The following is a 26,388-nucleotide window of genomic DNA, read 5'->3' as shown; positions in this document are numbered from 1 at the left end:
GTTTATATACATTGTATTTATAAAAAGTATCTGGTTTCATCCGTACACTGCATTGGTTTTCTAAACTCCAGTGTTGTACGAGACTGGGACCTGATATCAGTACATGCCTAATTTTAAAGGACTTTGGTCAGTATCAGGAGAAACAAAAAGTCTGGTCAGGACTTCTCTATGTAGGTTCCCACCATATTTATTTATATACAATACTATTCTAAAATCTAGATGTTTGAAACTGGTATAGATTCACAGTTTTCAAGGTTTTCTGAAGTTCAAATATTGTATCAGTGAACACTGTCCTTAAATCCATTTACAGGCTAGTCACGGTCATTTCACTCCTTATTTTGGAGCATTGTAGGAAGAATATGCTTTGGTTAATTCGGTCAACTAACTTAAAAATAAGGAAATCGATGAAAATGCACAAACACTGCACCTCAGATCAAAGGATAACTTATGAAAAAAATAAATTTAGCATAAAAAACAAGTTTTAAAGAAGCAGCCAATTTCTAAAAACCTTTAAAGCACCTGAAGAACATGTAAATAATAGTCCCTAATCTCTCTGTAGCAACAGGTAGCACAGTGTTGTTAAATGTTTGGAAATCTGGCAGCGCTGTAAGCCATTGAGCCGTTTTTGCCTACCTGATGTTTATTCAGTGCATCTGTGATTTAGGAGGAAAGAGTCCGATGTAACATGACTGTATTTAAGGACAATAGGAGGGTTAATAGGTGATCTCCATAAAAAAAGATTTCTTATTTTGAATGGTGATTAATTCCTAAATAAATATGCAAATGTATCATTGATTACATGTGGATTCGTAGTAATACAGGCAGGCTTCCTGCCCCTGTGTGGGAAATTCTCCATAGCGTGACACCGTTCATCCCAGCATGGTTTTGAATGAAAAACTTCTCATAGGAAAACAAACAGTTCTTTTTCAGTGAGGGAATGAGGGACAGTAGATGTTCAAGATAAACAAGTTTTAACTCCATGGTAATGGGGTGTGTTTCACCAGACACAAACACGTCATTTCAGAGAGATCAACCTCACCTGCCCAGTGTCACCAACTGACTCGCTGCTGTTTCGTTTTCAAAGGAAAAGTGATGAGGTGTTGAGTTTCGTCTGTTTATGTTTTTCCGCTGGACATGTTTGTAGAACCAAGGCCATGTAAATTTGCTGCAATGCTAGATTTATATATAGAAAAGCGATTTTGAAGATTTTACTTCAATCTTCATTATTTCTGGTTTTATCTCCATATACATTCAGTTGAAATTAGATATTTACATACACTGTATAAAAATACAGGTCTGTTTTAGGCCCGTTGGGATGACCAAAAATAATTTCTATTAGAGAATAGAAAAAGAATCCAGAATAATAACCATAAAAATTTGATTTCTCTTTTTTATCTAACTTTCTTCAGATTTAGAAGCTTACTTATATTTTCTTAGTAGATCTGTCATTTAAACTGACTTGGGTCAGCTGGTTTTGGTATGCTTCCTGAAGCTGCTCACAATAGTTTGCTGAACCTTAGGCCCATTTCTCCTGACAGAACTGAGGTAACCGAGCCAGGTTTGCACACCTTTTCAGCTCTGCCCACAAATCTTCTGAAGGACAGAGATCAGGGCTTTATGATAACTGCTCCAAAACACTGACTTTCTCATCCTTAAACTCCTTTCTAAGTAATTGACGTTACTTTTAGGGTCAAGTTTAACTTCGTGGAGTAATGGCTTCTTCCTTTCTGAGTGGCCTTTCAGCCTTACTCCTTTCACTGTGGAAAATGACGCTCTCCTACCAGCCTCAGCCAGCATCTTCACATCTTTAGATTTATTTGTTCTGGGATTGAGATTTGTATTTCACATCAAAACAGCTCTTTTTTTTCCTGGAGGATGTTATGGTGGACATTCCTATGGTCTTTCAATTGTATATAATTGTTTATACAGATGCACATGCAGATATCTGGAAATTTTAAACAAGGATGAACCTGACTTGGGGTCCACAGTTCTCCTCCTGATATCTTGGCTGATCATTTTATTTTTATATGATGTCACACATGGAAGCGGTGTGTTTGAGGTGTTGCCTTTTATAATTCACCCACAGGTGTTCCTTCTAATAACTGAGAGGCTTACTAAACCATGACATCATCTCCAAAGCTTTCTTAAATTTTTACTTTGTTTATGTAAACTTCTGAATTTGAAGAAAATAATAACAAATTCTCTAAAAAAAAAATATATATATATATTTCATTTTTCAGTCTTTTAGGAAGCAGAAATAATGATGGTCCTCCTAACTGACCTACAACCGGAAATGTTTATTCTGATTTAATGTCAGAAAGTCGGGGACAAATGTCTTGTTTCTTTAGTACAGAGTATGTGAATATCTGGTTTCAGCTGTACACCCAGGTGTGAGACGCGTCTGTAAACTGAACATCAGCAATGTTTTCTCTGAGAAGCAATGCTAAACCTGAAAATTAAACACAGAACCTGCCAATGAAGAGTTTGCTTTCAGGATACCAAACTATGGCTGCAATTGTTTTAATTTCTGTGGATGTAAGAGATATGAGGAAGATGAGTAAAGATTTTGTTGCAAAGCTCTTGAAACTCAATTCCCCCACCTGTAAGGGGCTCACTTTCAAGTTTATTAAAGTAAAATAGCATTGAGAATAGAGGCATTTATTAGTGTTTGAAACTAAATAAATGCACCTTTATCTAGTGGGAGTTTGTGGTTCAGTGTTTGTGTTCCCATTGACTGTTGTTTCTTCCCTGTGGTGTTCTGTTTCCAGGTGAATGACGTCAACTTGGCAGCAGTTCCTCACTCTCGCGCCATTGCAATGTTGGAGCAGCCCTCCCTCCTCAGGCTCACTGTCATGCAGGAGAAAGGCTTCAAAATAAGGGACCAACGGTCCGATCATCACCCTTCCACCTCCACCGCCTCCCAACCCTCTCTTAGTCCTCAGGGGAACAGTCCATCTGATCACAACCCCGGGAAAGTCCTGCATGTCATGCTGACAAAGACGCACCGCACAGAACCGCTCGGCATCAAACTTATCAGGAAGTCCGATGAGAGCGGCGTTTTTATCCTGGACCTATTGCCTGGTGGTTTGGCAGCCCTAGATGGAAAACTGAGTAATAATGATAAAGTTTTGGCCATAAACGGACAAGATCTGATGCATGGTACACCTGAGAGCGCTGCCCTGATCATACAGGTATAGGTGCAAAGATATTACTAGCTTAACAGCATGTTTTTACTTGCAGCCTACTATTGGTTTAGAACCTTGATTTTTATTTGTCAAGTAAACGTCTGGTTATGTCTCCAACACAGTCTGGAAAAGTCAGGAATTTGATTTCAGTGTTTTCCAGGTCTGGACAAGTATAGAGGGGGAAAAAATGAAAGAACTGGTTTTATTTCCATACCTTACTCCATATCTCATTGTCTCTTTCCTTCCCTCCCTCTCACCCTCCCTCTCTCTCTTTTCTTTCTTTCTTTCTTTCTTTCTTTCTTTCACATATATCATTTTCTTTTTATAAAAAAAAAAACATGTCAAATGAATCAAAGTAAAACTGATGAACTTGAGTTATAATGATGGGTGCACAGGTTTAAAGAAAATCAATTATAGCAAAACTAGAATACCACAGTGAGTGCTGGTTCTTTGTATACAGAATAGGAACAAATGTTTCTCCATCCAGTCCAGAATGAGATTTAAAAACTGTAAAATCAGATAAATACAGGATATATCTTCAGGTGTTTCATAAGGGTCATGCTTTAAAATCGCTGTACTGTCACTCAAATGTCTCAAAAAAAAAAAAAAAAAAACACTTTTCACTAAGTTATAACTAATGATTCAGTCACAGCAATTACACTTAATAACGTATGTAGAGTCACTCCAGATCTTACGGAAAGGTGGGACTTAAAAATACCTTAAATTAATTCAATTAACCCAGACTTCCATATTTACTTGCCTTACTGGCCTGTGGAGCAAGAGGAAAACAGAGTTTGGGTCCAGATTACAGATTGGTTACCACAGCAATTAAGTATGAAGCTAAATCAAAATCGCTTCTAAATCAAAAGAAGCTTGTAATAGTCAACAGATCTTAAATATTTAAAGCCACTGTGTCCCACACATTCAGCCACAGACCGCCTTCTAAAACAGGTTTCGATCCCTGGTAATCTGATTTGGCTCAGGGTCCTGGATTGCATAGAAAATGGCCCCAGAAAACTATCCTGGATCCTGGAAAAGGTTCCTGCAGGGGAAACAAACCTTGACGCTCCAGTGACATCCTAAACCATGCACAGCGGGCCTGGACCTCAGTACGAATCCTACTAGATTAAGGCACAAAAGCAATAATCTTAGTTGTGCTTGGTAGCGGATATCTGAGGTCACTGGTATTTCAAAAATACAAACATCTCAGGTGTTTAGTGAAATAGTGCAACCTAATCATAGAATAATATAAGTGTTTGCTCTCATCTGACCCAGGACCTCAACTATGTGCTCCATTAATAAAAACTGTCACACTAAGATATAAAAATCACAGTGTAAGGGACCTGAAAAAAAGATTACAGGTAAAAAATGTAATTTATCTGAGCATAGCAATAATCGGAGCATAAAAAATCTGCAACAAAGCCTTATTTTTGACATATTTAATGAACCCTACTCTGATTAGGTCTCTACCTTCTTTCTTCTTTGTCATGGTCTTACTGAGATGTCAGACTAATGGATTACATCAAAACAAATGTTTTTCTTTTGTTCCCCATGTCTTTTAGAACAGTGAAAAGTGTGTGAACTTTGCCGTATTGAGACCTCCAGAGGAAGGAGGAAGCAGCAGAGAGGGACAACACAGCAGAGGAGTGAGAAGGGCCCCTGAGCCGCAGTACTTCAGACGGCAGACCACCTACTTGAAGGTTGTATAAAACATCGTTTCTGATTTTTTGTCTTCATGCCTACTTGTTTGTGTTGCTTCCACTTCCTATTGCATTGGCTACCTCTCAAAACTCATCAATGATCAGTTTAAAGTGTTGGTTCTTTGTGTGAGAAATTGCACATCTGCAGTATTCAGTATGTAATTAATTGGCAGTAGCATTTTTATAATTATATGAACATCAGGAAAATACCTGACTTGCATATAGTCAGTCAGTCAGTCAGTCAGTCATTTTCTACCGCTTATTCCATAGTGGGTCACGGGGAGCTGGTGCCTATCTCCAGCAGTCAATGGGCGAGACTTGCATATATTAGTACATTAAATCTTCTCTACGATGCAGTCCCCCATGCGGAGCAAGCATGTGGTAACAATGGAGAGAAAGAGCACTGTTTTAACAGGATGAAACCTCCAGCACAAAAAGGTGAAAACTGATATTCATGAGTTAGGGTGGCATAAAGTCCAGATCTTCAACAATTTGTGTTTAATTGCATAAAGTCCCAATAAAATGTGTTGAAGTTGTTGGTTTTAATGTGACAAATTAGGGAATGAATATTTTTGCAAGGCAGTAACGCAGTAACCAGATTTTGGATTTTTCTGTTAGCTCAGTTTGAGGGGGCAGTTTTTCTTTGGTATCATGCTCAGTTATATTATACACAGCAAGTAAAAGGAAAAGCAATCCCCCTAGTTGGGGGTGAGAAGTTTTAAGAGCAGACACCTGCGTTGGTGAGTGGAGATGAAAGCTCTTCTGTGGGGCCTCCCTCTGTCCTGATCAAAAGACCCGGGGTGCTGCTCACTCTGCTGCCATGGAGCCACTGTCTTGTTGTTTTTTTGGTTGTTTCTTTGGGAGACGAGAGGATCAAAGCTGGTAACAGTTAGCTTTCGCCTGCGGAGTCAAATCTTTTCGTCTTGCTGGGGGGATGGGTTCCCTGCTGTGGGAAGGAAGAACCCCCGCCACCCCCAAGCTTCCCTTCTGACAGTTTGCTGACTCTGTGGAGCAACGAGAAGGGTGGTTGAAGTTGCCATTTTCCACACATCTTTTCCGCTACGAGGGCGGAGTGTTGATCCTCACACGCTGCTTCTACCTTTTACCTCTCAGCTTTGTCTCAAATGTTTCACATTTGTTTCTACAAGTTGTCCTCTGAGAGGGATCCGCTGCATAAAAGAACCCTGCTGAGATTCATCTAGCTTTTCTTACCCAAATTAACATAAATTAGAGTAATTTATGAATTACCTGAAAAAGTCCAAGTTTTAAACCGCACATTTTTGCAACAGTTTTATTGATTTGTAATTCTTCCTTTATAGGACCCACCAGGTGGCTTTTTTTGTCAGGAGAAGACTGTGAGCCTGAAGAAGGAGCCTCGAACTTCTCTGGGCATCACCATAGCCGGGGGGAGGGACTGTCGAAGCAGGCTGCCCGTTTACATCACGAGTGTGCAGCCTGTTGGCTGTCTGCACAGAGACGGCACCATCAAAAGAGGTACAAAACTGCATCTACATTTTAATAAAGACTTTTTCCTTGGATTCTTATATATAAGGAAGTGTTGGCCAAAACCAAAATGCACAGGAGATAACGAGTGGGTACTTTTAGCTAATCAGATGGAAACACGTGGACCAATAAACTGCTGTCAAGAACCAAAGTGCAAGGAGTCACAGTTGGTATGTTTGAAGCAATATTCAAACCATTTCCACAATGGTGGATGTTCCACTGTATTCAATATTGTAGTTCACATGTTACACATAATCATCTGAATCATGACTCATGCCTGAATAATGCCACCCTGCAAAATTGCTCTATAATGTGCTTACTGATTCCCCGCTGCTGTTCCGGTGCTTCATTTTAACTCTGAAGTCACAATTTCTGACTTTGCAGGTGGAAAATCAACCGGAAACCCTAGAGTTGCAGTTCTAACTTGAAAAGTATTGGATTTGGCTCCAAAAATCCCAATTTCTAAATCTAATATTACTGCCTTACATAATTGAGTTCATGATTCAGTTTGTTCGTCCAAATGATCTACACTTCAGTGAAATCCAGTTGGTTTTTTAATGGCAGTTTGTGAGAACTTATCAATCTCAGGAAGCTGATTGGGTCGAGTTGCTTTCTTTGCCAATGAAAAGCATTGATAGCTGCTGTAATAAACTTCCTGCTTGAACTTCTGTAAGTTCGTATTCCAGAAAATGACCTGATTTCAAGATAAATGGAAAAGCACCATTTGATTTGTATCTATTAGGAAGTCTTTGGTGTTCTTCCTCGTCCATGTTTGTCTTCACTGTTCCTTAGCTCTCGTCACGTCAGTCTTTTCCTCCATCTTAAGCCAATCTTGGTTTCCACTGTTTGGGAAGTAGTTTTCCTGGCTGAAAGTCAGTTATTTGGCCGTCAAATGCAAAAACCTGCGTGGAGACTAGATACTGGCCCTGGACTGGTCCTTGAACTGCTTTTATGGAGAAATGACAATAGGTTGAATAGGAAAAGGGCTATTTCATGTCTTCGTCCTGCTTCTATTCAGGGGTACACAATGTGTGACTCAAGGGCCGTTAAACAGAGAGGATGTGTGCTAAAAAAAAAAAGAGACTAACTTTAAAGAGGAGCTGAGTTATATCAATCTGGTAAAACTGGCGGGAAACTAGTTTTATATCTTTCAAATTAATTCAATGTGATCAGAAACGTTATAATCTTTTAAGTCACATGACCTGTCTCTGGTTAAGCTGTCATATTTCAGTCATCTTGTTCAAAGAGGATCTTGCCAGGTAATGATTTGTATATTTTCTGAATTGTTTTCTGATCACCACATGCTTATGAGGAACATGGTAGGTTTAAATCTGCTTATACATTTCCCAGCACAATAAAGGTTGTTGAAGGTAATGGAGACAGGATGAAAGATTTGGGATGTTCAGACAGATTCCAGCGATGAGGTGATCACTTTCAGACGACCAGCAGGCATAGTTAGATTGGCTAAGGATTACAGAAAAGGCTTGAGAGTAAATTTTTCAACGTACTGTTAGAAATTTCTATTGATGCAAATAAAAACAAAAGTATGCTTGAACGTTCAAATACCCAAGACAGAGCGTCCTGGACAAAATCTAATGTATAAGATTCATTTAGAGAAACTCTGTTTCATGGAGTCATTTTTAAACCTAGCTCATTAAATGTTAAACTGTGCTTCCTCAGGTGATGTTCTGCTTAGCATCAATGGCGTCGATCTGACGCAGCTGACCTACAATGAGGCCGTCTCTGTACTGAAGGCCCAAACGGCTCAGTCCCAGGTGGTCCTGCGTGTTTTCCAGACCCTGTCTGAGAGCACAGAGGAGGACATGGAGACCGGCACCGGTGACGATTTTGACCACCTGGACGACCAACGAGACGAGACCCGGAGCTGGATGCCACTGTGGACACACTGGTTGGGGTTACCGAGGTAGAGCTGGGCTCATCCAACCGTTCAACCCAAAGAGCCATTTTCCCTCCCTCCTACTAAATAACTTTAGTCTAAGGCCAAAATCGTGCTTTTACCTTGCAGCAGATTAGATAAGGAAATAATTCAAGTTTCAGTACTATAAATACTTTATTTTAAATTATACTGTACCTTTTTTAAATTAAACACCAGCTTGCTGCCTAATCACATAAAAAAAACTAGAAAGAAATATCTCTTGTAGCATTAGAGTCATTCTGTTATGGAAGTTTTATGCACATTTTTCATGATGATATCTGGCCATTTCAGTCTCTCCTTCTCCTCACAAACCACTTCTTGGTGTTTTACTGTTGCCAAAGGGTCAAGAAACAGTCCAGTCTTCTCATAAATGGCTCCAGCCATACAGAATACAAGTTAAAACCTTTGAAGGGGGAGTTGGGTTGAAAAGATGCACATAATGAGGGACAAAAAACAAGAAGCACGTAAATAGTCCTGCCTTTTGTGAGGTCACCAGAGGCATGAGCTTGTTTGTGACAGTAGCTTTAATCTACACTAAACAACAATTTACAACAAAAATTGCAAAACCAGGAGAAAAACCTGAATGATTCTCCTGTAGATGACAAACTACAGCGGTTGGACAATGAAACTGAAACACCTGTCATTTTAGTGTGGGAGGTTTCATGGCTAAATTGGACCAGCCTGGTAACCAGTCTTCATTGATTGCACATTGCAGCAGTAAGAGCAGAGTGTGAAGGTTCAATTAGCAGGGTAAGAGCACAGTTTTGCTCAAGATATTGAAATGCACACAACATTATGAGTGACATACCAGAGTTCAAAGGAGGACAAATTGTTGGTGCACGTCTTGCTGGCGCATCTGTGACCAAGACAGCAAGTCTTTGTGATGTATCAAGAGCCACGGTATCCAGGGTAATGTCAGCATACCACCAAGAAGGATGAACCACATCCAACAGGATTAACTGTGGACGCAAGAGGAAGCTGTCTGAAAGGGATGTTCGGGTGCTAACCCGGATTGTATCCAAAAAACATAAAACCACGGCTGCCCAAATCACGGCAGAATTAAATGTGCACCTCAACTCTCCTGTTTCCACCAGAACTGTCCGTCAGGAGCTCCACAGGGTCAATATACACGGCCGGGCTGCTATAGCCAAACCTTTGGTCACTCATGCCAATGCCCAATGTCGGTTTCAATGGTGCAAGGAGCGCAGATCGTGGGCTGTGGACAATGTGAAACATGTATTGTTCTCTGACGAGTCCACCTTTACTGTTTTCCCCACATCTGGGAGAGTTACAGTGTGGAGAAGCCCCAAAGAAGCGTACCACCCAGACTGTTGCATGCCCAGAGTGAAGCATGGGGGTGGATCAGTGATGGATTGGGCTGCCATATCATGTCAATTCCTTGGCCCAATACTTGTGCTAGATGGGCGCGTCACTGCCAAGGACTACTGAACCATTCTTGAGGACCATGTGCATCCAATGGTTCAAACATTGTATCCTGAAGGTGGTGCCGTGTATCAGGATGACAATGCACCAATACACACAGCAAGACTGGTGAAAGATTGGTTTGATGAACATGAAAGTGAAGTTGAACATCTCCCATGGCCTGCACTGTCACCAGATCTAAATATTAATGAGCCACTTTGGGGTGTTTTGGAGGAGCGAGTCAGGAAACGTTTTCCTCCACCAGTATCACGTAGTGACCTGGCCACTATCCTGCAAGAAGAATGGCTTAAAATCCCTGACCACTGTGCAGGACTTGTATATGTCATTCCCAAGACGAATTGACGCTGTATTGGCCGCAAAAGGAAGCCCTACACCATACTAATAAATTATTGTGGTCTAAAACCAGGTGTTTCAGTTTCATTGTCCAACCCCTATATATAAGTGTTGGCTAGTAGCTTTAAGAACCACTGTGGAGGAGCAACAGATATTCTTGTGTTTGTTTGACCACGTTGGCATGAAAGAGTTTGCTCTGACTCTGACTTTGTCTTCCAGTCACATGCACTGGTGCAGGGACATCGTCCTGCAGAAGACCAACAACGAGAGCTGGGGCTTCAGCATCGTCGGGGGCTACGAGGAGAGCCATGGGCAGCAGCCTTTCTTCATTAAAACTATCGTGCCTGGTACGCCCGCTCATTTCGACGGCCGCCTAAAGTAAGTTAAAGCTCACCTGCATCCCTGAATCTCTGTCGCTCTCCAAACTCCACGTTTACACCTGGTGTTTCTCTCCAGGTGCGGCGATGAGATTGTGGCGGTGAACGGAGCTACGACGGTAGGAATGAACAACTCCTCGCTCATCCCCATGCTCAAGCTGCAGAAGAACAAAGTCACCCTGACTGTGGTGTCCTGGCCGGGTAGTCTAGTGTAACAAAACAAACTTTCTCTTTCTGTGTCCAGATGAGCACACGCAAGTAGCCCTGTTCGGCTGCATTCCTTTCATCAAACTCAATCTCTTTTGTTCATTTTATACAGAACATTGTACATAATAACTGTCACAGGGACAGTCCAGTGTGATGAAGATGTTTAGGGACATCTGTAGAAAATGGTCGGAACATTAAGGTGAATAAAAGATTTATGTGAAATTTAGAGTCAATACAGACTGGAAGGATTCAGTTTTTATGGTTCATTCTTTGTTAATTCAGTCTCCAGCATCAGTTACTACATTTAGGATCCTGATTATAGACCAATACCAAACTAATGAACAGTCTGTGGTTATTCAGTCTAAAATTAATGGTCTCTTGAAAATCATGTAAAATATTACTGTTATAATCTGAATCAAATCTGATTGAAATCTACAGTGTTTTAGGTATTTTGGAGCAATAAATGTTCACTTTAAAATGAGCAGGAAACGATACAAAGCATAGTAGTGTTAATGTAAAAATATGCTTCACATACAGAAGATTACACTAGATTTGGATTAGAAAACAAGTTTATTCATTATTTTAGGCTGTCATTTTCACCCTGATGCATTCAGGAACAATACGGTTCCAGTTCTTAAACATTGTTTTTCTTTTCATGAATAATAATTGCCCCTAATTCTAGCTTGAGACGTTTATTTTTAAATGTAATTTTGTTCTTTGCATTCAAGCCCCCATTTTATCACTGTATTTATTTCCAGGTTCTACATAGTGTGTGCCTTCGAGGTTTTGAAGGACAAAACAGAGTAACTGCCTTAAACTCTCCATCAAAATGTGTGAATACATGCTGTTTATAGGAATTTAAAGTGGCCTTGCTTTCATCCTAACGGGTGCAGTTATTGAACAACAAAGTGGCTTTTTGAAATATACACCAAGTAATGTGTAAATAACCCCGTTCAGTTTAATTTTGTTCAATAAAATCATATCAATCAAGTTTTTTTTCTTATCTTTCATTTTATTACAGCTACAAACTTCAACATTTTTATTCAATTTCATCTGATAAAGCAACATTGAGTAGTGCTGTGAAAGAAGCTATGAAAACAAAGCTTTCCATAGTTTCCTTACTGTTAACTTATGGTTGTGTCTATTTTATTAAGCTTATGAGTCTCTGCCTGCTAGAATGACCTCTGAAGCTGCTAAGCAGGATAGACAAACAAAAACCAGTTCTCAGCATCACTTAACGAGAAGTTACTTTCCCATAGGCGGTCTGTAAATATTTTTCACTCCCCTTCTGTGCTGTGCTACGACTGTGTAAGTTTGAGCAACTCTGTGGAAACTGAGCGCTCCCTTGTACCAGATTACTTTACTGAACCTGACTGAGTCATCTTCATCATAATAGTGCTTGGATATTGCTTTTTTTCCACAACAAGGGCATCAGGTAAGAAGTCAAAGAAATTCTGTATTTTCTAATAAAAATTGCTACATGTCTTCTAGCTTAGGGATGCCTTGGGATCCCTCAAAATGAGCTGGAGAGAGAGATAAGTGGAAGATAATGAGTGGATGGAAGGAGTGATTTGTAAGGAAGCCCTTTTGGGTCAGTTCTTGTACAAGCACCTTTCATGCAATCACAGCTTACTGCAAGTCTTCTAGGTTACATCTCCACCAGCTTTTTACATCTAGAGATGGGAATTAGTCATTATTTGCAAAATAGCTGCAGCTCAGTCTGATTGGATGGAGAGCATATATGAACAGAATTGTCGAGCCTTGTCACGGATTTTCAATTGTATCTACGTCTGGACTTTGACTAGGCTATCCAAAAAAATGGGTTAGTCTAAAACTATTACATTGTAGCTCTGTTGTATATCAGCCTCATTGCACATACCGCTCACCAAGTAGGAAAAATCTGTTTCTAACACCTTTGTCATGTGAGCTAGTTTAAAAACCTAACACTGCACTGCATTTTTGTTGGAGGGAGGCGTCATATTAAAGAATACATTTGAATATCACATCTGTCAGAATGTGCCAAAAAGTTGCGTCACTTCACAATTCTACATTACTTTATCTAACAGCTTTCTCAACACAATGCATAGCGGTTTGTGTTCGTAACATGAAAATATTGAAAAGTTCAATGTGCACTAATATTTTTGGAAGTCACAATGCAGTACATCCTAATTGCTACGTTACTACAGGACATGAGGAGGCAATTCAGCTCATACAGAGATGCCTTTAAAACTCTGGAGGACTGATGTTGGGAGTCCCTCGCTCTGCTCAGTGTCTAATAAACTGTTCAGTCTGACCCCTAGTGGTCAGAAAAATAACAGCTCATATTGTACACTTTAAAAAATATATGTATAAAAAATATGTGTTTAGTAGGTATGAAATGCGCACAGAATTATGCACAGCCTTATCTGGACTGAGGAAGATCCAGGTTGCCCAGAAGTTGCGTGTTTTACATTTGCTTTGAATACTTCATTCATTGTACTCCAATATACAAACCATTTGCAGTTCACGGATTGAGACTGCAGGGGTTTTATGTAAAATCTTACCATGTATATTAACAGGTTTCCCACAGCTGTTAGAATACGAGCTGGCCCACAGCATCACAGATCCATCACTTTACATAACAGCAGGCATTTGGCGCTTTCCCATATAATTGTTTTCAGCCAAACCCACCTGGAGTGTATGTTACTGAAAAGCTCAATCTTTGGCTCATCTGACAAAAGCTCTCAGTACAGCTGAGCAACCTCCACATGTTAGGACAGAAAAAGGTTTTTGCTGTGTATATAGTATCTCATAGTTGTTAGCTCAAGGTGCCACTATTTTGGGAAATGTTTACCTCCCTTACCATCCTTTGCATACATGTACCCCAGAAAAGCAGGAAGTCATTGATTACTAATTAGAAGTTCCTAAGAAAAATACTTGAATCTAAATGTAAAAATCAAGAGATTTAATTTAACGATTGTTAGGAGTACCAGATTTCCCCCATTCAATGTACTGGTTAGATTTCTGTACAGTTTTCAGATTGAGATTACTGCAGCAAAAGATTAATTTACTCTAGGGATTTTTATACAAATTAACCAGGTGTGCCAATAAATGTGGCATGCACTGTAACTTTACAATAAATTACCTAAAACTAAGCAGAGATGACTTGAGTTACAATCTTGGAAGACTAAGAGAGACTGGATGGGAAAACTGAAAACAAAGGACCATAAAATGGCACCATGTCAGTGCAAAGAGAGGTGGTTTCTGTAAGATACAGTAGAAACAGGGTGAAGCATGCCTCCACCTCTGTGACCACTGGTCCATAACATTAGGAGGTAGCAGCAGGTTATGGTAATAGCATTCCTAAGTTTTACAAATGTGACAAGTAATTGCAGCCCATCTAGTTAAAGTTAACGATTCAGCACCTTGTTAAATTATGACAAACCGCCGCAGCTTTGCTTGTAGGCCGACCGTCTGTGGTCGCAGAACATCAAGAGAGGTCAGAAATGATGAGTCAGAGCAAAAAAAAAAAAAAAAAAGAAAAGATGAAAATCAACAATTTATTTGAACTCTTCAGAGGAATTAGGTCGTTGTGACAAACATTTACAAGAACTGTAACAATACTGGGAGGAGGATTCAAAGTCTCCTTCATACATAACAGATTTCAACCTGAACTTCAGAGTTCTGTACTATTCCAGAGGCACTCGAATAAAACGCAATGCAGGAAATGTTTCGACTTAAAAGAAAAATAAAACTATCACTATCACTGAATAATTAAAAAAATATATATACTGAATGATCACTCATTGGCAAAAACCACCAACCGCCATATGTTTGATTATTAAGGGTTAGAAATGATGATTCTCCTCTGGTCTCAAGTGCAATAATCGGTCTCAGCTCTGGCATCAGGTACACTGTAACTACATATGGCTTACAAGGTAAACAGGTCCATATGAACTAGTAAAGTACAGACATCTTTCATCAATCAAAACTATGGTACAGCAATATATTGGCAAAGAAAATCTAAATGGCTAAGTAAACTTTATGTAAACAAAGGTATACCACTGTACAGCTTATTCTACAACGGTATTTACACGTCAAGTTCTTGTACTAGCTAATTCCCAGGTACAGTTAATATAAAGACAAAAATTCAACAGAGGGGAGACGTGCCTTGTGCGTTAGGCAAATTTCAGCCATCTCATCTACCTGCTAAGAACTGGACTCAAACAGACTCGCTGGATCACCCACAGCCTCCCTGTCCCAGTTTTATCTAGGTATACATGCCCATTTAACCACACATAAGGCAAGGATCATCACGCAAGGTGGAGGCATCACATTCTGCTGCAAGGGATTACTGGTATACCAGATACAGGTTGAAGGTTCTTTGGGGTAAATGCACTTTTCAAAAGAGTTTAGCTTGTTTTGACACATGAAACAACATCAAATCAAAGTGCAACAACAACAAAAAAAAGGGGGAGAGGAGGGGAAAAAATGTGCAAAATCTGCTCTAAAGCAAAGTGACAGTGTTGCAAATTCTAATGTACAAGGTATTGAGAGATGTACGGGGTCGCCAGGGGAGACGCCAACCCAGACCCTTATTCCAACATACTGTATATATATTTATATATATACACGAGGCACTAAGGATAAGATTCAACGGCCACCTGTTTGGTCTGATAACAGTCTCCTCAGTCTGGTCGGAATATAGGATATTTAGGTAAGAATTCTATAAGAATCACCTGCAGAGAAAAGATACAGAATACTGTTTACAGGAGACCTGCACAACATTAGTAAACCTAAATGTGTTACACATGGCAACTTTCTCTTAAATAAAGGACTGTAAAATCACCCCTTTACAAAAACTATTTTACAAACTAACACTAAATCCCATCATTGTATGGCAGAAAATGGTTTTAACTCAATGAACACAAACAGACATGGTTTTTTCACAATAAGAAAATATATTTTTTATGATTAATTGATTTGTTGGGCACACATTTATTTTGTTCACATGAACACTGATATTTTCACGAGCACAGAAAAAAAAATACACCTTTAACTTTTATGTAACAGATCAACACAACGTAGTGCATAACTGAAGTAGAAGGAAAATGATACGTTTCCCAAAATGTTTGTTGTTTTTATACGTGTTTGTTCAGCCCCCGGGAGTAAATACTTTACAGAGCTAATATTTTGCTTGTCTTTGCACATCTAGATACTCAAATTGTTGCTCATTCTTCTTTGCAAAATAGCTCAGTCAGGTTGCAAAGAGGCGTCTGTGAGCAGCAATTTAAGTCTTGCCTCAGATTTTTAATTGGTTTTAGGCCAGGACTTTGACTAGGCCATTCTAACACATTAATATAGTTTGATATTCAACTGCAGCTCTGGGTGTATGTTAACAGGATTTCATCCAATGGTTGCAATGTATTTAACTCTATCCATCCATCAACTCTGACCAGCTTCCCTGTGGCAGTGAGTTCATGGTACAGAACGGGCCATAAAGTCACCGTTTCCTCTTACCTGATTAGAGCTCCTTCTTCCAGATGTTATTTGTCCCTACAAGCCTGGTGACAAACAGTACATCTCACTGTTCTTTAAACAATGTGTCAAACTATTTTCAGATGATGGACTCTGTTATATTTAAAGTTTGGGATGTTGTTTTATAAAATAACTGCCTTAAATTTCCCCAAAACATCATCCCTGACCTGTATGCAATGTTCCCTTGTCTTCATCATTTTCTCTAACCTCTGAGGGCCTTCACAGGACAACTTTATACTGCATGGTTACACTTTGTTATTTAGGGGTGACAGAGTAAAAAGGGCTGAATACACATGCCATACTTTTTATTTGCAGAAAACCCTAAAAGCCATGTATCTTCTTCATTCTACCTCACAGTTATGTGGTACGTTATGTTGGTCTATGACAAAGTTTACAGAAGTTACTTGTAATGTGACAAAAGTTCAAGTGGTATGTTAACTTAAGGCACTCTATAGGTCCTATTAAAAAAGTCCTAAATTTACACCTGCGTCTATTCATTCAAATTATTGGTTAGACGTTATTGAGCATTGAAGTTAAAACTTGTCCAACTTTAAAGCTTTAAGCAGCCCAAACCATTATCTGCTAGCAACAATTTGGAAATCTGAACTGATTTTTAGACCCTAGATATTTATGTCCCTCCCCTCAGTCTTGGTTGGTTTTTAAAAAACAAAATAAAAGCATCTAAGCTGGATAAGCTGGATGAATGATACCTGACATTTTCAGAATCTTATCAGCTAATATGAGGCAAAACATTTCAAATCTCCACTACTTCGTTGTGGCAGCAGTATATACTCACATATTCCATCATGTTGCTGCTTTCACATTTTCTTTTGCTGAGCTTCCAGTGCAGCCCTAGCTGCGGAAAGAACAGAAGACACAATCAATGAGTGAACATCTCAGTCGCTCTTGAACAGAAACAAAGACACTCATACACCCGCACCCCCCCACCCACACACACACAAAGAAAGAATGGAAAATCTGTCTGAAATCTCTCCTCTTTAGCATCGGGAGAATTCAGGAGCAGGACTGTCTGGTCTCCCAGAGGTCAAGCCGTGGCCAGACACCCCGAAGAGCTCCCTTTATATCTCTGCACGGCTACTAGCTGTAATTTGTTGCTGTGAGACAAAACAAAATTAACACGGCCTTTTACTGCTGACCTCACGGCCCTCTCAGACCTCTTGCTCTACATCTCGGTGGCAGGCTGGAGTTTGCAGAACAGATTAATGATCATTATCTGTCATGATGATGATCAGCTCGCACACTGGCACAGACAAATTATGCACCTTCACACATGAGCAAATGTACAGTTTGACATCTTTCTTACCTTGTGGTATAATCGGTTATTTTCCCACTCCAACAGCTTCTGAATGGATCGTCTTGTCTTTGGAATAAAAGAAAAGGTTTTAAAAATGCTCTTTAAACGACATCAATCACAACTCAAACACTCCAACAGGTAGAAATAAACAGCCCCACTTTCAGGATTTATGGACTGAGCTCCCAATTTACCAGCCGGTAATTTCCACTTTGTTGTCAGTAACACAACCTTTAATTGACGCCACCTTGGGCTGGGAAAGAGAGCATCACTTCTAAACAGAGCTACAAACTGAACATGAGCTCTTATTGCCCACCGCACTTAAATACAAATGTGGCTGAATTGCCATAATGGCCCTGAATGATCGAAGCTGACGTAAGGGAGGGTTAAAATGTCAGAGTCAGACTTACTCTCTTGTTGAGGCAGATAACGGGCCACAGACTGCAGCCTACTGTACAACAACAACACAGGCAGCCGCAGAGAAGCCACTTTACATTCACTGGCAGGTTCTTCTTCAAGCAGGCGTTCACTCTGCCGATGCTGGTTTTGAATTCCTCTGGTGCTACCTGAAAAAACAAAGGGAAAGGATGCATGTGTATGAACTCAGAGGAGCTGTGCAGGGAAGCAAGAGCTAAAAGGGAGAGGGACAATGAGAGTGCTTAATTGTTCTGAAGAAGGATCAAAGAGCTGGAGAGGACCAAAAGCTTAAGATATTTGCAGATGTTGTCCAGAGATGGGATCTCTAAATGCTACACCCCAGACTTGCTAACTGAGCTCCAGACTGTTCAAGGCAAGCAGGGAGTCCCAGAAGAGATAAGCTCAGAGCCTGTGGCAGCACTGGCCAAACAACTTGAATGGATGCTCATTCCTTGCCGAGTCTGTACGCCATAAAACAGGGGTCGTAATCTTTTATGACAGGATGCAAAGGTCTCTTTGCAAACAGCCAAAGAACTCAGAATAAAGCCCAGCAGGGTCTGATCTGCACCCTTCAATCATCATAATTGTGACCTCATCCATCACATGTCACCCTGGGTCACAATACTGAAGGTGCTTTTTATTGCCCTACACTTCCCTCAGCCTGCTCTTCCCCCCACAGCCTTTTTGTGTTTCTGCGTCCGACCCAGGAAGCTCCCCTGTCTACGGCAGAATCCCCATTTCATTATTTTATCACCTGGAGCTGGACCCTCCAAGAAAAAAAACAGAGGGGTCCCCCTGCCAGCCGAGCCCCAATGGACAGCTTACTCATTTACAGAGCTGGACAGCAGCACATTCAGACTCTTTTCTATGCAGTCTGCCGCGTTGCTTATATTGCATCTGCGTCAGATCAAACCAATTCAGGGAGGTTTCAATGGGGCGGTCCGGGGAAGTCAGGGCTGTTAAAGGCCCAACAGAACAAAAGAACCAGTGCAGCTTTAATTGCTTAATTCTTCTCGGTTGGGTTTGAACAGAAAGCAACATGCGAGAGTGTAGTGCATGAAATTTTAAAATAATTAAAAACGGTACCTTTCCTGTGAGAACGGAGGGAAATTCTATGTCAAATCTGTTGCTTAAGCCAAACCTGGAAAAAAAAAAGGCAAAACAAAATGAGCATTTGATGCGGCGATGAATATAACAGGACCAGAACTGATCTAGAAGCATATTTTCACATGTTATTTCACTCAGTTCAACAATTAACAACAAAAACATTTATTTTCCTCAGTGGTTCAATATGAGTACTTCGTGGTTGCTCTTTTCGATCATTTACTCAATTTGTGGAGAATATTCAGCCATTGTTGCTGAACTAGAGATGCACCAATTAATCAAGCCAAGGACAAAAACGGTTAATTTTGTCTTGACCAGTTCTGACAACAGATCGGCACATCAAACACTAAAAACATCTAATTCATTAAATGCATCAAAGCAAAGAACGCCCATCATCCTTGGTCTATAAATGCATCAGCTAACAGCTAAAAGAAGGCTGAAACACCTTCTCCCTCGCTTACAAGAAACATTTTGTTCCCCTGAAAGATTTCTGGGTGTGAGACACCTGAATAGTCGAAGTATAAAAGTTTAAAGGTACACCACTCATTCCTGTCATTAGGACGGAGGCTATCTTCTTTATCTTTGCCTTAATATATAAAGAAGAAAACAGTATAATATTCTGTGCAATAACTAAACTCCTACGGAATTTACTGTTTTTTTGCACAGGTCTAAGTTTAACTTAGTTAAACATGAGTTTAACTAAATAAGTTTGCACAATATACTGTAAACTAGGCTTCAATGCAGTGATTGATCACAGATATTAGCCAGTGTTTAAAATCCAAGTGTTTAAACAAAAAGGAGCTCATAGTAGATAAGGTAACAATGAGCCATTATTGTTAACACACCAAGCTATACTAAAACAGTTTTGGGAACAGAATTATGTTGCTGTTAGCTGCTTTGCATCGTGGGCCTTGTAGTTTGTTAGTTAGAACTCCTGGATGTAGTTATTGCTTGTCAAGACTCTGAGGAGACCCTGATCTGTTCATCTATCCTTGTATCTGCAGATGGGAAGTATCTGAAATTCCAGCAACTTAATCCAGAAAGGTGAAAAGATATTTGTCTATTTGGGATTTCTTAATGTTTCAGATGATTAAACAACTTATAATATCATCCTAGGATAAACAGAGAAAATACAAAGTTGTGGTTTTCAAATGACATTTTAACTTATGAAGGCAAGTAGCTATCCAGACCAACCTGGCCCTATAGGAATAACTAATTGCCCCCTCAAACCCAGTAACTGGTCATGCCACCCTTGACGGCAAGAACTGCCATCAAGTGTTTGTGATAACCAGCAATGAACCTTTTACGTCGCTGTGGAGGACTTTTGGTCCACTCTTCCTTGCAGAAATGTTTTAATTCAGCCATACTGGAGGGTTTTTAATAAAGAACAGCATATTTACAGCATCTCCACCAGATTTAAGTCTGGTCTTTGACTAGCCAAAGCTTTGAACTATTTCTTTGTTTTGAGCCATTTAAAGGTAGACTTGCTGTTGTTGCTTTGATTATTGTCCTGCTTCATAAGCCAAGTTCACTGGAGCTTATGGTAACAAACCGTTGAACAATAATTCTCCTTCAGGATTTTCTGGCAGAGATTTATGGTTCCATCCGTTGAGAGAGGTCAACCAGGAAGCAGCTTATCCACCCTGGACCATCACATTACCACCACTGTGTTTGCCTGTGGGTAAGAAGGCCTGTTTCTAAACTACTGTTATGCCAGATATAATGTGACACACACCTTCCAAAAACTTCTTCTTTACTCTCATCAGTCCACAGATTATTTCCCCCAAAGTGTTGAGGATCATTGGAATGTTTTTGACAAATGCGAGACGGGCTTTTGAGTTATTTTTGTTCAGCAGTGTTTTTTGCCTTGGGGTGTTATTTCTGCCCTTTGTAGCCCCTTCCAGATGGATAGTTGTCCATGAATGTATTTCTAATCTGCTCTTGAATTCCTTTTAGCCTACTTTCCTTTGGGATTAATAAAGTATTTTTGAATTGAATTGAATTCATGTTGTCAGTCGGGTTCTGCTTAAGTACATTTTTGATTCTACATGTCTGGCAGTAATCAGGGTAACGTGGGTGCGCCTCATAAAATGTATCTTGTGGTTAATCACAGTTTTTCTACACAAACAAGTATATTCTCACTCACATATTTGCATGATGAAGACCAGTTGTGTATGTAAACCTAACCACACGTGATTTAGGTTTGGTTGTGTTTACAAATGTTCTGTACTCCAACATTTCCTGACAAGTTTGATAAAGTGACGGGGAGTGAGTGCTGCACAAAGGAGATGAAGAGGCAGCTGGCAGCGATGACACAATGCAGATTTGAGATGCCTTTAGCCTTTTAATTAAACCATCAGTTTCTAAATGGCGACAGCCTCCATCGGTAGTCCAGGGAGGGCCGTCCAAACATAACAATTAAATTAAACCTGAGAAATGAACTGTTAGGCTGAGCTCAGCTGCTAAAGTCAGTCCAGATGATTAGACTGACGGCTGTTCGGTGATAAGACTTGTAGCTAACGGTTAATCACATGTAAACATAACGAACTTAAATACCAGCTGCCACTCCAGGTAACGGTTGCCATGGTGATAAATAGCCGTTACTTTAGCACGGTCCGCTCAGAGCAGCTAACTGCTTGACTTTACGTGTGTTCTGCTGTTTTTGTTGTGTTTTGACGTTAGCTGCTAGGAGGCTAGCAGGCTAGCCTCAGCTAGGCAGGCTCTGTGGAAATAACAAAGCGACCCCTCACACAAACAGCAATAAATCACAGCTCTGCTTACACGGTGATGTGCCCGGCCCCTCGCATGACCACGGGCTCCGGACAGTATCTGGGTAAGTGCTCCTCGCTCACTACGTGCTCATCCTCTTCGTCTTCTAACTCATAAATGGTATCAAAGTCCGCCATGTTGGGTAGTAAGTCGCTCATCATCGCCCCGCTGCGTTCAGATTTACAAGAGCTGGAAGCCTGTATGGCAAGACAAATTGTCATAACATAGTGCTAATAAGTGTTTTATAATTACAGGAACCATTGTACACAAAATCTGCCAGCTGGTGATCACAATCAAATTTATAAAAGACCAAATAACCATTTCATCTGATAAGGCAAAGTTCACAAATGATAAAACATAATAAAAAAAAAACACCTTTAGTAAATATCCCCCAATATAATACATAGCAATCCTGCTCAAATTTTAAGACCAAGAATAAAGGTTTTACGCAGCTGGAAAAACAGAGTAGGCAATTTATTAAAAATTACCTTTAATCTCAAACGGGCTGTTAATCAACTAATCAAAAGTTTGGGATCATTATCCAAGAAAACCTAAAACTGAGTGAACAAAAAGTGTCAAAAAGGATTTGTTTACACACGCTTGATGCAAGTGTTCCCAGTAGGCAGGGGGAAACGTTGCTCCATGTGGTAAAGAATAAGGTGAGCATGCAGGATGGTCCAATAGAGTACTGTTATTTTCTGGAAGATATTCTTTGTAAGTTATGACCTAGTTAAGACCTAGTCAACACTTCACAGAGGGCTTGCCATCAAAAGGAATGCCCTCTACAGCTTTACCTCATAGCCAGCCATGATCTGTGACCTGACTTCCCTGTACAACCTGAAGCTCCATTGTTACACAGAAGGAAAAAGCTCCCGGATCATGATGATGCCTCCTTCAGTGTTTTGTGAGATCTAGTGGGATCTCCTTGTCCTCCCAATAACACTGGAGGCCATCAGGACTGCCCACATTATTGTTTTGAATGTGCTTTCAGTGTCTCATGCTTAGTGCTCACTTGCAAAGTCCAACAAGTAGGTTTGTCTTATGATAGAAAACATGAAGTTGAAGGCATTCATGTCCTTCTCACAGAGATGTCATCCAATGGTTACTGGACTGCAGTCAGCATCGGTAAGGACTGTCCAGGACCTGCTTCATTGTCTATGCCCGCTGTTCCCTGCAGGGTTCTGGTGGAGCTGTTGCCTATCTGTCCAGGACCTGTGTCTCACTGACAAGCCTCGTTCTCCAGCTCGGTGCAGGTGAACCTCTTTGGGGGTATCTACCTATTGACTTTTTTGTCCCATAACCCTGAAGCTTTTTAAAGAAATGTAAAATGTCTCACTGTGCCCAACCTCGGCAGCGATGGAAGATTACAAGAGGCCTTGCTTGTGCATTTTAGCAGTCAAAGACAGAAAGGCTTTTTTTGCCTTTTCAAAATTCAAATTTATTACCTACTCTGTTTATCTCCTGCTCCAGTTTTTGCTTTTTGCTTTTTTGCAGCTTTACTTACAATCTGTTTAAGATCCATTAAATTCAAATACTTGTAATTTTCTCCCTGATGTTAAGATTTTGTTTCGGTGAGTATTTCAAGTCAAGGACAAGAAAATCACCTCCCTCGCTTTAAAACAGTACATTTTAAGGATTAATCAACATCACATTAATATCAAAACATGAACAAAGTCAGTGCATCACACCTCTCATGACCCTGGCTTTGTTCTGACAGAAGGGTCCACATGTTGCTGCTATGTGTCCACTGCATCGCCCATATTGTGTTTTTCCTGTTCCTGCTACGAGTCAGCAAAGAAGTCAGTGATGGTGCAGAAATGCTTTCTTCCCAAGCCCACAGAGGTGTGTGCAATATGGGGCAAAGTGCAACGCTTCTGTAGCAGCCATCCCCAAACAAATTTATTGGGCCATCCAAACGCTTCATTGTCTATGCCCGCTGTTCCCTGCAGGGTTCTGGTGGAGCTGTTGCCTATCTCGAGCGGTCATTGGGTGAGAGGCATGCTGCACCCTGGACAGATCGGCAGTCCATCACAGTTACAGATGCTATTGACCCACATAGCATAATTTTGTAATATAACATGTCAATGAACTGATTTCTTTTCGATTGTAAGCCTGGTGACGGTGACACAAATGTTACCAGAACTTCTCTAGACAGTGACTTAAGGGGACCCATTGCTGTCAAAATCTGTGGGTGTTGTGTCGTGTTGTGTTACGTGGTGTTATGTGGTGTTGTGTTGTGTTGTGTTGGGGCCCCATGAAATATGCTCCAGGTTGGAGAGCGCCCTGTGATTTTTCCCTAAAGTCATAACGACAATAGTTACTCTGCACAAAAAAGAAGGAAAACAAAAAAATCTAAAAAGTATTTTAATAAGATCGTTACTCCTTCTATTGTGATTCCTTGTTTAATTAATATTTAAAAACAAGATGTTCTTAATAATGTTAGATAGGAGCATTGTGCACTTTTTAGCAGGGTGTGTTTAATGGGATGGAATAAATTACTTTCATTGCCCTTATTTTAAATGCTAAAACGTGTTTCCATGTACACATATTCCAGATAAAAACCGCCTGTACAAACATTTAGAATCTGTGTTCAGGGCTTATACTGTATTTTGTGAACAGCTGGGGCTTTTTGGGCATATTTTGACATAGTGACATAGTGCAGTGTGTTTCTGAAAATGATAGCTAGTTAAAGCTACATTTTAGATCCCTGAAATGTGAATTTCCTCAGTACTTAAAATATAACCAACGATGCTCTAGAAATAAAGAATGTACTTTTGGGTCATCTTGAGTTAGTCTTAAAATGCATTAATGTCCCATCCCCTCTAAATGACAACCCCGGTAAAGATGTGTCAAAACAACTCAAATAAATTGCTTTTATAGAGACTTGGTGAGCCCAGAAGCCACTCTGTGAGTCAGTTGTCCAACCATAAGCTTTTGAGATTTGTTTTACCTCCCCTACCATCCCCCTCACTGTGTGTGCTGGCAAAATAAACGTTGGTCCTCATTCAGCCTTGTTTGTTACAACTCCAGTTGTTTTAAACTTTATAGTTATTGCTCTAACTGTATGGATGCAGACACGTTGAGCTATTTCATGTAAGCATTTCTTGATTTCTTGATCAACACATAGTCTCACATGAATATGTTCTCTTGTTTATCCCCCGTTGAGGAATGGCTGAAACAAATAGGTTTCGTTGTCATGTTGTATTGATGTTGCATTCTCTTTGTACTCTGAAGTCGGACTTTCCAAGATCCCAAACAGAAATACAAGAATGCTCCAGGTGGAGTTGTGGCTTGGAAAGTTGGAGGTCGCTGAGCATGCACTGAGTTCAGAATCTAATATAGTTGCAATGCATTGACAACATAGTGAAAGTTGCACAGATAAACTATTTACTATACTTCAGATGGTTTGTATCTCATTAAACCAGTGGCACACACAGTGTCATTAAAACTTAGTTTTGTGAGCATGTTTCTTTACAGTCTTAGTGCATCGAATGAAGAAAAATACATTTATATCAGCCTGTGTCTTTCTTACAAATAAGGAGGCTTGCCTTGTTTAAACGTCAGAGATAGTTTGTTGAGCTCCTGACAATTGAAGTGAGGGTGAACACCATGGTGAGAACCAAAGAGATGTCTGAGGCCTTCAGAAAGAAGCAGAGCAGATCTTTTTCCCTCTATCAAAACATAAGGGCCAGACTGACGTTTGAGTGAGCATAGACAAAGACAAGGACTGCTGGGAGACTATTCTTTGAACAAATGAGTCTAATATTATTTGGCCTAAACCAAATATCTTCCAGCACACCAACTGTGAGGCATGGAGGTGGAAGTGTCATGGTTTGGGGATGCTTGCTGCAGCAGGAGGTTCACCATTACAGAACCACATATTCTATAGCGTACCAGAGGGTGTTCAAAGAAAATGTGAGACCATGGAAGATGACAATGACCCAGGTATGGTGTACAAACCAGGTATAGCAAGGCAATATATATCTTGTTCTGGCATTAGAGTTGAGCGTAGGATTATATGGTGAAATGGCCTGCCATTGCAACTAGAGGTGAAAGTTTAATCACCCCACCGCGCTCGAAATTAACAAGAGCTGAAAGTGCTCACGGTCCAGCGTGACAGATACACAGTGGAGCAATTATTTAAAGCCGTGACACACGGAAGTCTTTCACTCAGGCATAATAAATTAACCCATAATAATAAATCCTAATGATAAATCTTGCATGAACCAAGGCTATAAGTCAACTTCTTCCTAAAATATCAAGACGCGCTTGACATGTCAATTTGGAAAAGAGTAGGATACGCAACAGCTCGAAAAAAACCAGATTCTTACTTCCAGAAAAATGAAATCACACAACAGCCGACATATTAAAGACAAACTATTCAAGAAAATCAGACGGGACTGGATCAGTTGTCTAGTTTTCTAATTATTAGAGACTATTCGCGCCGTCTTTATAATCTCCAAAAACTGAAATGTGATAATCTGCTTTGAAAAGCAGCCTCGTTGTTTAACCTCAAACCCGACAATTTCTTTACACGATATTTGATTAAAAATCCGAAATGAGCAAAAGAAAACAGAGCAATGCG

General features: G+C 40.2%; 2 protein-coding genes and 1 long non-coding RNA gene across 9 annotated transcripts in view; 2 read left to right on the top strand and 1 right to left on the bottom strand.

The window, feature by feature from the left end:
* The window catches only part of lnx2b (ligand of numb-protein X 2b), a 32,462-nt gene extending 20,788 nt beyond the window's left edge, over window positions 1-11,674 (top strand). For all 3 annotated transcript variants that reach the window (XM_047354550.1, XM_047354552.1, XM_047354551.1), the window contains exons 5-10: window positions 2,769-3,191; window positions 4,748-4,885; window positions 6,205-6,379; window positions 8,069-8,312; window positions 10,320-10,478; window positions 10,557-11,674. In XM_047354550.1, coding sequence (XP_047210506.1) covers window positions 2,769-3,191; window positions 4,748-4,885; window positions 6,205-6,379; window positions 8,069-8,312; window positions 10,320-10,478; window positions 10,557-10,692 — 1,275 coding nt within the window. In that variant the 3' untranslated portion in view covers window positions 10,693-11,674. The remainder of the gene's footprint in view (window positions 1-2,768; window positions 3,192-4,747; window positions 4,886-6,204; window positions 6,380-8,068; window positions 8,313-10,319; window positions 10,479-10,556) is intronic.
* A 2,535-nt stretch (window positions 11,675-14,209) lies between these two features.
* On the bottom strand, window positions 14,210-21,981 carry chic1 (cysteine-rich hydrophobic domain 1). Its single transcript, XM_047353784.1, has 6 exons — window positions 21,816-21,981; window positions 19,017-19,071; window positions 17,924-18,079; window positions 17,526-17,582; window positions 16,998-17,057; window positions 14,210-15,402 (listed from the first exon to the last, which is right to left on the bottom strand). Exons 1-6 carry the CDS (start codon window positions 21,962-21,964, stop codon window positions 15,352-15,354), a joined length of 528 nt encoding a protein of 175 aa, XP_047209740.1. The 5' UTR covers window positions 21,965-21,981; the 3' UTR covers window positions 14,210-15,351.
* LOC124860448 overlaps window positions 19,078-26,388 on the top strand; it is a 26,231-nt gene continuing 18,920 nt past the window's right edge. For 3 of the 5 annotated variants that reach the window (XR_007036355.1, XR_007036356.1, XR_007036358.1), the window contains exons 1-2: window positions 19,078-21,867; window positions 22,890-23,072. This is a non-coding gene — a long non-coding RNA (uncharacterized LOC124860448). The remainder of the gene's footprint in view (window positions 21,868-22,889; window positions 23,073-26,388) is intronic. The other 2 variants (XR_007036354.1, XR_007036357.1) reach the window with 1 other exon arrangement.

Source organism: Girardinichthys multiradiatus, chromosome 23 (genome assembly GCF_021462225.1).
Source record: "Girardinichthys multiradiatus isolate DD_20200921_A chromosome 23, DD_fGirMul_XY1, whole genome shotgun sequence".
Taxonomy (NCBI): Eukaryota; Metazoa; Chordata; class Actinopteri; order Cyprinodontiformes; family Goodeidae; genus Girardinichthys; species Girardinichthys multiradiatus.
The sequence above is the reverse complement of the archived record's forward strand: the minus strand, read 5'-3'. Positions and strand labels throughout refer to the sequence as shown.